Consider the following 12,237-nt stretch of genomic DNA (forward strand, 5'->3'; position numbering starts at 1 on the left):
CGAACTCCAACCTAAAGGTGAGTGAGCGTAGCGAACGAACTTCAACCAGGACCTGATTGAGCTATGCGAACGAGCTCACTTATGAAGTTAAACGGGGCAAAGCCCGCGGGTACAGCTAGTTAGGTAAATCTGAATTGGTAATAATCGGACCACAGGACTTTTCCCTACGTGAATTTAAACTTTTAGAAATTTAACATGGGCTCTTAAAATAGGTTAGTTGGTTGCCATGGCATTATTTTCGAGATAACTACTAAAACAAAAGGGTACTTTCCTGTTAAAGGGAAACAAGAGTCGAAACTTGTTAGTCAACGAATCGTCTGAAATAGCTGACTAGTGACTACAAACCGTACAGAGGAAACGGGGAGAACAATCGTATTAATAGCATTGAGCATAATTTACTACAAAATGAATAACCAATAATATAGGGGTTGCCGGAATCCGGAATTAGGCATATTGCGTTTGGATACTGTAAATAAAAATAACTTTTACAGTATTTTATGTGAGCAAGACGGCACATTAAGACTTTGAATATGTACTGCAAACCCTATTTGAAGTCTACAAATAGGAATACCATTAATGTAAACCAAATATAACACTCATAGTTTCGATATACTGCAATAATTAGACAATTCGTTGGCGTGAACCCGTTGTATCATTGACTTTGAATACTGCACATAGACATAGACATCCCATATAAGTGAAGCAGAAGTACGTCCAAGCCTACCATTTACAAATTTACCATTTACATAGTACCTTTACCTTTACCGGTTCTTCATCGTTGCCCAGCCATAGCTAGATAGATTGCGTTATGAAAAATTAAAACTTTGACTATATACACTATATACAAGGCGGTGGATCATGACTATGTTTTATCTATGACTAAACTGAGTCAGGGGTTTCAAAAAATTCCCTGGTTGAGTAAAGGCAAGGCCGCACTAGATATACACGTGCTTCAACTCCCTAGACATGTGTGCTACGAACGCTTTAACTGGTAAGGCCTCTGATCTCAACACTGAGACTAGCTTTATGGCCAGAGTGGGGAAACTAATTATTGCAGTCTTACTGAGCCGATGGGATGGAAGGTCAATTTGGCTCCGCACGAGTGTTGCAGCTATGAAGGTCACCCCTGAAGCTAAAATCATTTAAGTTTTTCTTTATGTGTACAACACTGTTTAAAATGTAGGGTACTGGGTACTGGCTGAACAATGTCAAAACTCTAAACCGAAGTACTCTTCATGTTTATACAGGCAAGCCTGGGTTAGAGTACGTATTTTATGTGAGCAAGACGGCACATTAAGACTTTGAATATGTACTGCAAACCCTATTTGAAGTCTACAAATAGGAATTCCATTAATGTAAACCAAATATAACACTCATAGTTTCGATATACTGCAATAATTAGACAATTCGTTGGCGTGAACCCGTTGTATCATTGACTTTGAATACTGCACATAGACATCCCATATAAGTGAAGCAGAAGTACGTCCAAGCCTACCATTTACAATTTACCATTTACATAGTACCTTTACCTTTACCGGTTCTTCATCGTTGCCCAGCCATAGCTGGATAGATTGCGTTATGAAAAATTAAAACTTTGACTATATACACTATATACAAGGCGGTGGATCATCACTAAACCATAGACTAAGGAGTATGTTTTATCTATGACTAAACTGAGTCAGGGGTTTCAAAAAATTCCCTGGTTGAGTAAAGGCAAGGCCGCACTAGATATACGTGCTTCAACTCCCTAGACATGTGCGCTACGAACGCTTTAACTGGTAAGGCCTCTGATCTCAACACTGAGACTAGCTTTATGGCCAGAGTGGGGAAACTATTTGCAGTCTTACTGAGCCGATGGGATGGAAGGTCAATTTGGCTCCGCACGAGTGTTGCAGCTATGAAGGTCACCCCTGAAGCTAAAATCATTTAAGTTTTTCTTTATGTGTACAACACTGTTTAAAACGTAGGGTACTGGGTACTGGCTGAACAATGTCAAAACTCTAAACCGAAGTACTCTTCATGTTTATACAGGCAAGCCTGGGTTAGAGTACGTAGTTTTTAAAACACACAGGTTTTTTATGGATGCAGGCAAGAAATTGTACATTTTAACACCTTGGTACTCAAAACTATTTTGAGTGGCTGTATACTTGCCTTAGTGTAGACAGATTATCTTTTGATCTAGTACAATAGTTGTGCACATCAGATATCTTTTCAAAGTGAGAAATGTTTTCTTTTACATACAACAAACTTGCCAAAACATACAAAGATGGATAGCTTGTCGTAAGGTGGGATATATGGTCTTCCCACGAGAGCTGGCTGTCCATCCAGAAACCTAACAATTTGACATTGAGTCTTCGATGGAACTATGTTTTTTTTAGAGTACAGAGGTTTTGGGCCTTAGAACCATTCAGCTTAAGCTTATTCTGCGCATTGACTTCGGATACTGCAATTAGGCATTTTATTTATGTGAAAAAAATAAATAGACCATTGATTTAGGATACTGCAAGTAGACTATTCATTTACATGTAGCCTACCATTGAGTTTGGATACTACAAGTAAACAATCCGTCTACGTTAACCAGACGTACCATTGACTTTAGAATCTGTAAATAGGCATTCCATTTATGCGAACCAAATATATCATTGGCATTGGATACTGCAAGTAGACATTTAATTTATGAGAACCAGATGAAACTTGGATGAAACTAGAATATGGTTCCTGCAAGTAGACAATTCATTCACTTAATTCTGACTTATGATTGACTTTGGATACCTCATGCAAATAGGCATTCTAAATGCGAACCAAATATATCATTGACATTGAATTATCTGGCTCCGCTCAATATTGCAAGCAGACAACTGCATTGTACACCTAGTTTTAATTTTGGATGATATCATTGACTGATGCTATCGAGGATTCTGCGAAAAATTTTAGAATCCTTTCGAGGAAAAAAAGAGGATTTCCGTCGTTTCCCGCGGGGAAAACCAAAGAGGTCGGTTGGCAACAGTGCTTACTGGACAGTGTCATACGTCATAATCATACCTTCTGTCTGCTGTGTTTCTGCTGCTGCTGCTGTAGCATAGCAACTAGCAAGTGGTTCGTCGAAGTGCAACTGCAAGTTGGATGTTGGATTTGAGTAATGTTTCTTGGGATGCTTGCTTATGTAACTTAAAACAGGAAACTTCTACCAGTTCTACGCCTAGCCGACAATTACTGACGTCAGCTCAGTCGCTGGAGACAAATTGGTGAACATTCAATTTCACCGAACGTGTGCATAAAAACTATTCACAAAGTGATCAGTTTTTAAATTTATAAATCGCGAGTCTTTCAAGGATTGTGAATAACTTAAGTCATTACTATATTTTTCCTTTATATTGCCAGTTTTAGAGTGAAAAGAAAATGGTTGTAAAAAGTGGCAGAGCATTGCATTTTGTGTTTAAAGTTGCTGATCGTGCTGAAACAACAAAATTTTACCTTTCAGTATTGGGAATGAAGGTAAGCACATTATTTAATGTCAGACTAGGGTACAAAACAGTTTCTTAACAGGCTACGCTAATATCGATTGAAACTATTGATTCGATTAGTAAACCTTCATTCGATTTTTTCATTATCATCAGCAAGTTTGGTTAGTTAGGTTAGGCTATGACAGTTTCATTGTAGGCCTATACTGCCCTCGTAAGCTAAAAGGCAGTAACTACAAAAATATCACATTTCGAGGTAAGTGCAAATCTTTATGTTTTGAAGGTCGAGGAATCCAAAAATGTAGGCGAAAACGCCGTATCTCAAGCCGTTTTTGAGATATCAAACTAGTTATTTACCGTATCTACCAACAAATGTGCAAATACTAAGTCAAAACACCGTAACTTTGGTTTACTTGGCCAGAAAACAGTAAGCAAAAAACAGTTACGGCTTTCTGGAATAGTATTTCTGCCTTACTGTTTTTTGGCTTAGTATAGTCTCGCCCAAATCCACTTACGGTTCAAAATTTTACCATTAAAATGCATAGGAAAGCAAAACATTAAATTTTGAAGACCTTCCTATAATTTCTGTTTTACATACTCTATGCATCACATGAACATCTTGTTGTTAGGTGGTAAATGAATTTTACAAAAAAACAACTTGGAGGGAAAGTATCACAATAGGCTGTTTTCAGTGGGACTCCCTATTTTGTTGACCCGGGTCAACAAATGCAATATATTTAGAAAAAAAAACCACTTTGAATGTAGAAATTTACATGAAACTTGGAACGAAGGTATATCCACATGTATTCTACTCGTATGTAAAATTTGGTAACGATAACAAAATATTTACCTACCTATTTTATTAACTAAAAACCGGCCAAAATAGCTCATTTTATTTTGTTGACCCGGGTCAATCGCCTAAAAAAAGGTACTTAGAATTAAACTATATACATGAAACTTGGAAAGAAGGTATATCCACATGTATTCTACACGTATGTTAAATTTGGTAACAATTAAAAAATATTTAGGTATCTATTTCATTAACTAAAAACCGGCCAAAATAGCTCATTTTATTTTGTTGACCCGGGTCAATCGCCTAAAAAAGGTACTTAGAATTAAACTATATACATGAAACTTGGAAAGAAGGTATATCCACATGTATTCTACACGTATGTTAAATTTGGTAACGATAAATAAATATTTATCTATTTTATTAACTAAAAACCGGCCAAAATAGCTCATTTTATTTTGTTGACCCGGGTCAATCGCCTAAAAAAAGTACTTAGAATTAAACTACATGAAACTTGGAACGAAGGTATATCCATATGTATTCTACACGTATGTTAAATTTGGTAACAATTAAAAAATATTTATCTATTTCATTAACTAAAAACCGGCCAAAATAGCTCATTTTATTTTGTTGACCTGGGTCAATCGCCTAAAAAAGGTACTTAGAATTAAACTATATACATGAAACTTGGAACGAAGGTATATCCACATGTATTCTACACGTATGTTAAATTTGGTAACGATAAATAAATACCTATTTATCTATTTTATTAACTAAAAACCAGCCAAAATAGCTCATTTTATTTTGTTGACCCGGGTAAATCGCCTAAAAAAGGTACTTAGAATTAAACTATATACATGAAACTTGGAAAGAAGGTATATCCACATGTATTCTACACGTATGTTAAATTTGGTAACGATAAATAAATATTTATCTATTTTATTAACTAAAAACCGGCCAAAATAGCTCATTTTATTTTGTTGACCCGGGTCAATCGCCTAAAAGAAGTACTTAGAATTAAACTATATACATGAAACTTGGAAAGAAGGTATATCCACATGTGTATTCTACACGTATGTTAAATTTGGTAACAATTAAAAAATATTTAGGTATCTATTTCATTAACTAAAAACCGGCCAAAATAGCTCATTTTATTTTGTTGACCCGGGTCAATCGCCTAAAAAAGGTACTTAGAATTAAACTATATACATGAAACTTGGAAAGAAGGTATATCCACATGTATTCTACACGTATGTTAAATTTGGTAACAATTAAAAAATATTTAGGTATCTATTTCATTAACTAAAAACCGGCCAAAATAGCTCATTTTATTTTGTTGACCCGGGTCAATCGCCTAAAAAAAGTACTTAGAATTAAACTATATACATGAAACTTGGAACAAAGGTATATCCATATGTATTCTACACGTATGTTAAATTTGGTAACGATTAAAAAATATTTATCTATTTTATTAACTAAAAACCAGCCAAAATAGCCCATTTTATTTTGTTGACCCGGGTCAATCGCCTAAAAAAGGTACTTAGAATTAAACTATTTACATGAAACTTGGAACGAAGGTATAACTGATAAATATTTTTTAATCGTTACCAAATTTAACATACGTGTAGAAACTTGTGTGAACCTGGCAATAACTCCAGCCATAAGTAGTTCGCGCGCCCTCAAAAATCTATTGCTGGCCGATTTGCGGCAAAATACGGCCGCGTAACATAATACCGATGATGTCACCAGATAGAGGACACTTTAACGGACACGACAGTATCAATATCATGTACCTGGGGGATAAGGAAGGGGGGGTAAAGTCAGCAATAAGTAGAGCGCGCGCCCTCAAAAATCTATTGCTGGCCGATTTGCGGCAAAATACGGCCGCGTAACATAATACCGATGATGTCACCAGATAGAGGACACTTTAACGGACACGACAGTATCAATATCATGTACCTGGGGGATAAGGAAGGGGAGGCAAAGTCAGCAATAAGTAGAGCGCGCGCCCGAAAAATCTATTGCTCGCCGATTTGCGGCAAAATACGGCCGCGTAACATAATACCGATGATGTCACCAGATAGAGGACACTTTAACGGACACGCCAGTATCAATATCATGTACCTGGGGGATAAGGAAGGGGAGGCAAAGTCAGCAATAAGTAGAGCGCGCGCCCGAAAAATCTATTGCTCGCCGATTTGCGGCAAAATACGGCCGCGTAACATAATACCGATGATGTCACCAGATAGAGGACACTTTAACGGACACGACAGTATCAATATCATGTACCTGGGGGATAAGGAAGAGGAGGTAAAGTCAGCAATAAGTAGAGCGCGCGCCCGAAAAATCTATTGCTCGCCGATTTCCGTCAAAATACGGCCGCGTAACATAATACCGATGATGTCACCAGATAGAGGACACTTTAACGGACACGACAGTATCAATATCATGTACCTGGGGGATAAGGAAGAGGAGGTAAAGTCAGCAATAAGTAGAGCGTGCGCCCGAAAAATCTATTGCTGGCCGATTTCCGGCAAAATACGGCCGCGTAACATAATACCGATGATGTCACCAGATAGAGGACACTTTAACGGACACGACAGTATCAATATCATGTACCTGGGGGATAAGGAAGGGGGGTAAAGTCAGCAATAAGTAGAGCGCGCGCCCGAAAAATCTATTGCTCGCCGATTTGCGGCAAAATACGGCCGCGTAACATAATACCGATGATGTCACCAGATAGAGGACACTTTAACGGACACGCCAGTATCAATATCATGTACCTGGGGGATAAGGAAGGGGAGGCAAAGTCAGCAATAAGTAGAGCGCGCGCCCGAAAAATCTCTTGCTCGCCGATTTGCGGCAAAATACGGCCGCGTAACATAATACCGATGATGTCACCAGATAGAGGACACTTTAACGGACACGACAGTATCAATATCATGTACCTGGGGGATAAGGAAGAGGAGGTAAAGTCAGCAATAAGTAGAGCGCGCGCCCGAAAAATCGATTGCTCGCCGATTTGCGGCAAAATACGGCCGCGTAACATAATACCGATGATGTCACCAGATAGAGGACACTTTAACGGACACGACAGTATCAATATCATGTACCTGGCGGATAAGAAAGAGGGGATAAAGTCAGCAATAAGTAGCGCGCGCGTTCTTATCCGCCAGGTACATGATATTGATACTGTCGTGTCCGTTAAAGTGTCCTCTATCTGGTGATATCATCGGTATTATGATACCCGGCCGTATTTTGCCGCAAATCGGCGAGCAATAGATTTTTCGGGCGCGCCCACTACTTATTGCTGACTTTACCCCCCCCCCTTTCTTATCCCTCAGGTACATGATATTGATACTGACGTGTCCGTTAAAGTGTCCTCTATCTGGTGACATCATCGGTATTATGTTACGCGGCCGTATTTATCCGCAAATCGGCCAGCAATAGATTTTTTGGGCGCGCGCTCTACTTATTGCTGACTTTACCCCCCCTTCCTTATCCCTTAGGTACATGATAATGATACTGTCGTGTCCGTTAAAGTGTCCTCTATCTGGTGACATCATCGGTATTATGTTACGCGGCCGTATTTTGCCGCAAATCGGCGAGCAATAGATTTTTCGGGCGCGCGCTCTACTTATTGCTGACTTTACCTCCCCTTCCTTATCCCCCAGGTACATGATATATATACTGTCGTGTCCGTTAAAGTGTCCTCTATCTGGTGACATCATCGGTATTATGTTACGCGGCCGTATTTATCCGCAAATCGGCCAGCAATAGATTTTTCGGGCGCGCGCTCTACTTATTGCTGACTTTACCTCCCCTTCCTTATCCCCCAGGTACATGATATTGATACTGTCGTGTCCGTTAAAGTGTCCTCTATATGGTGACATCATCGGTATTATGTTACGCGGCCGTATTTATCCGCAAATCGGCCAGCAATAGATTTTTTGGGCGCGCGCTCTACTTATTGCTGACTTTACCCCCCCTTCCTTATCCCTTAGGTACATGATAATGATACTGTCGTGTCCGTTAAAGTGTCCTCTATCTGGTGACATCATCGGTATTATGTTACGCGGCCGTATTTTGCCGCAAATTGGCGAGCAATAGATTTTTCGGGCGCGCGCTCTACTTATTGCTGACTTTACCTCCCCTTCCTTATCCCCCAGGTACATGATATATATACTGTCGTGTCCGTTAAAGTGTCCTCTATCTGGTGACATCATCGGTATTATGTTACGCGGCCGTATTTTGCCGCAAATCGGCGAGCGATAGATTTTTCGGGCGCGCGCTCTATTTATTGCTGACTTTACCTCCCCTTCCTTATCCCCCAGGTACATGATATATATACTGTCGTGTCTGTTAAAGTGTCCTCTATCTGGTGACATCATCGGTATTATGTTACGCGGCCGTATTTTGCCGCAAATCGGCGAGCAATAGATTTTTCGGGCGCGCGCTCTACTTATTGCTGACTTTACCTCCTCTTCCTTATCCCCCAGGTACATGATATTGATACTGTCGTGTCCGTTAAAGTGTCCTCTATCTGGTGACATCATCGGTATTATGTTACGCGGCCGTATTTTGCCGCAAATCGGCGAGCAATAGATTTTTCGGGCGCGCGCTCTACTTATTGCTGACTTTACCCCCCCTTCCTTATCCCCCAGGTACATGATATTGATACTGTCGTGTCCGTTAAAGTGTCCTCTATCTGGTGACATCATCGGTATTATGTTACGCGGCCGTATTTTGCCGCAAATCGGCCAGCAATAGATTTTTGAGGGCGCGCGAACTACTTATGGCTGGAGTTATTGCCAGGTTCACACCAATCGTGTAGAATACATGTGGACATACCTTCTTTCCAAGTTCAATGTGTTTAGTTTTGTGTGTTTAGTTTCGTGTCCCGTAGGCCTACCGTTTTCAGTATTTTACAGCTTTAAATGTTCTTTTTTATGTCCGTGTACGTGTTTGTGTTTTGTTTATTTATTTATTATCCATTGACGACCTTCGAATGAAGCGAGAAGACATCTTAAAACTGCCTGAAGATGACTCCATTGTGAGTTGAAACCGGTAGCAACTCAGCTACAACACAAGATCGCATAAATGCAGGTATTTTACACCAATTTATAGAATGAAATAAGCTTTTTACGGCAGTTTTCTGTTTATAAAATAGGTAAATATTTTTTAATCTTTACCAAATATTACATACGTGTAGAATAAATGTAGATATACCTTCTTTCCAAGTTTCATATATATAGTTTAATTCTAAGTACCTTTTATTGGCGATTGACCCCTTTTTACTGTTAATGTTTACTAGGCTAAAAAGCCGTATCACAACCTACCTCCTTTTGGCATGGGAAAATTTTGTTTCTTAAAAGACATTTTCCTAAGCCAAAAAAAGGTAAGTTGAGATACGGCTTTTTGGCCTAAAAAACGTTAACAGTAAAAAGGGTAACTGGATTAAAAAATATGAATGTATCATTATACATTAATAAAAATATATTCATAGTCTCCTACATTGAAAAAGAAGTAGTTTGAAAAAAAAATTATTGAATTCGGTCAACCGGTTAAATTAGAAATCGAAAAAACATGACTCTGACTGGCTTTGACAAAACATCCATTTTCTCAGATTCGTCATTTATGTTGATACGGCCTTTTTGCTTACCACGGCAGTATAGGGTAGGCCTAATTGAAATTGTTCAGTTTTCAGAACTCACCTAAAACGTCCTATGAGTTAAAACGTTTGGTACAAATTTAGGACCCAGACCCCAGCTTAAAAACACTTTCTGAAGTGTGAAATTGTGTTTCAAAATGAAGTTTTGGAGGATTAATTGGGGAAAAGCAATTCCAGTCCCAAAAATTGTCTGTAATTTAAGTTAATAAAACTGACCCTAAACAATAGTTCCTCCAAAACCTCAATATACACCAATTTTACACAATTCCACACTTCAAGAATGTTGGATTCACTATATCGACGTGAAAAATTCACAAGGAATATGCACTCGACATATAATTTACTGCTGTCTCACTCAAAGATAACCAAAACCGGCACGCACGGAAAGCACCATGTCTTGGTTTGCCGATAGTCAACCAGCAACTAAGTTTAGCCTACAACAAAAATTAAAATCACTTCGTCCAACAAGTACATATTGATAGGTATCCACATATTTCACCAGGAATCACTCCGTTTCCTACATAATGTCTAACGTGATTTTCCGACACAATCAGAATGAAAATTAATCACAAATTTGATTTACGTCCTCCTTTGTCACTACCGGTACTTCAATTTGAACTAACAACATGGAGTCATGGAGACAGTTCTAAACAAACAACTAACGAAGAAACCACCAGCCAATCAGAGAACTGCACGATTACGAGTATCACCACTCACCAGCTGTTTCAGTACGGATACTGAATTAAAAGTAAATATTTAATATAGATTCTACTGATATGGTGGCAATTTTCACTGTAGGCCTACTTCAATTACCCCTAGAATTCCCTCATTTTAACGTTTAACCCTCCGAGTGTTATGTGTCGAAAAATCGACACATAATACACTTTGTTAGTGTTTTGTGTCGATTTTTCGACTCACAAACACTGTTTACGGCAAAGGCTCTATGACTGACAAAATCTGATTGAACTGGATCGAGTTAGGTATCGTTTTATTTGGCAGATTCTAAGCTTTCTCCCGAGGTCTGTCTCTAAGCGCTTTTTTTTCTCGAGGTGATCATAATTGTAGCAGACAGCTGACGTGCATATTTGTAAACAGCTTGGTTAACCTCGCACTGATGACTGATGTGTTTTATTACCTTTATCATTGTTTTAGTACTTATTAAAAATCAAAAGTAGTGATATACGTGGTGCATTATAAGAAGATTTAAGTGATTTTGAAGGGCTGGTTGATGATCCTGAAGAAGTAGGTAGTGATATTGATGTAAATTATCAGCCAGATTCCTAGCTATGGTTAGGCTACTTATGCATTCTTAGCTAAACGCTATGTACTGAAATCTGTTTTTTGCCCATAACTTATTTATATGCAAATCTACTTCCTTATATTATTATATATTTGTAATCCTCATAAAATTTAGAACAAAGTGGCTATTTTCAAATATTTATAGGCCTATAATTTATACAATTTCGTTGAGCGCAAACTTATATTTTTGTTGAAAATTTTCCAAAATATTTTTTTTTACCTAAAAATTTTTTTTGAAACAAATGTTTCTTATGTTTTATGTATAATATTGAAGCCCATGATTTTCCAAACAAAATGGTACATAGAACAGTATAATTAACATTGTTTTTAAGCTTCTCAGATCCGTTTTAATAAAACCTTGTGCAAATGCGCAAAAAATAGGCAAACATTAAGGCCAAAACTAGGGACACTCGGAGGGTTAACCTGAATTCCCTCTGTATTCCCCGTAAAATCCCGGTTTCAATAATGAGATGAAACTGTTGTAAACTAACCAAACCAACCAAACTTGCTGTATGAGTTCATGAGAAAAAAATAATTGTTGATTATTAAATGAAACTGTTCTAAACTAACCAAACCAACCAAACTTGCTGTATGAGTTCATGAGGAAAAAATAATTTTTGATTATGAAATGAAACTGTTCTAAACTAACCAAACCAACCAAACTTGCTGTGTATGATTTCAAGAGGAAATAATAATGGTTCATTATGAAATTAAACTGATCTAAACTAATCAAACCAACCAATCTTGCTGTATGATTTCATGAGAAAAAAATAATTCTTGATTTTTAAATGAAACTGTTTTAAACTAACCAAACCAACCAAACTTGCTGTATGATTTCACGAGGAAAAAATAATGGTTCATTATGAAATCAACCTGTTCTAAGCTAACCAAGCCAACCAAACTTGCTGTATGATTTCATAAATCGGTTTTATAAGAGAACTCGTTACCCAGATACAACAAAACAGTAAAGTACAAACCATGAAGCTAAATAACAAATAAATAACCCTATTAATAAA

The 12,237-nt window shown here is 37.9% G+C and overlaps 1 protein-coding gene across 2 annotated transcripts in view; it reads left to right on the forward strand.

Annotated features, from left to right (window-relative positions):
* The first annotated feature begins 3,047 nt into the window (after nt 1-3,047).
* Nucleotides 3,048-12,237, forward strand: part of LOC128986854 (glyoxalase domain-containing protein 4-like) — a 45,638-nt gene continuing 36,448 nt past the window's right edge. The window contains exon 1 of one of the 2 annotated variants that reach the window (XM_054407425.1): nt 3,048-3,495. In XM_054407425.1, the coding sequence (XP_054263400.1) occupies nt 3,400-3,495 (96 nt within the window). In that variant the 5' untranslated portion in view covers nt 3,048-3,399. The remainder of the gene's footprint in view (nt 3,496-12,237) is intronic. The other variant, XM_054407426.1, reaches the window with a different exon arrangement.

This window comes from Macrosteles quadrilineatus, unplaced genomic scaffold, assembly GCF_028750875.1.
Source record: "Macrosteles quadrilineatus isolate MER2022 unplaced genomic scaffold, UCM_ALF_1.0 Scaffold_2__2_contigs__length_208266976, whole genome shotgun sequence".
NCBI classification, from domain to species: Eukaryota; Metazoa; Arthropoda; class Insecta; order Hemiptera; family Cicadellidae; genus Macrosteles; species Macrosteles quadrilineatus.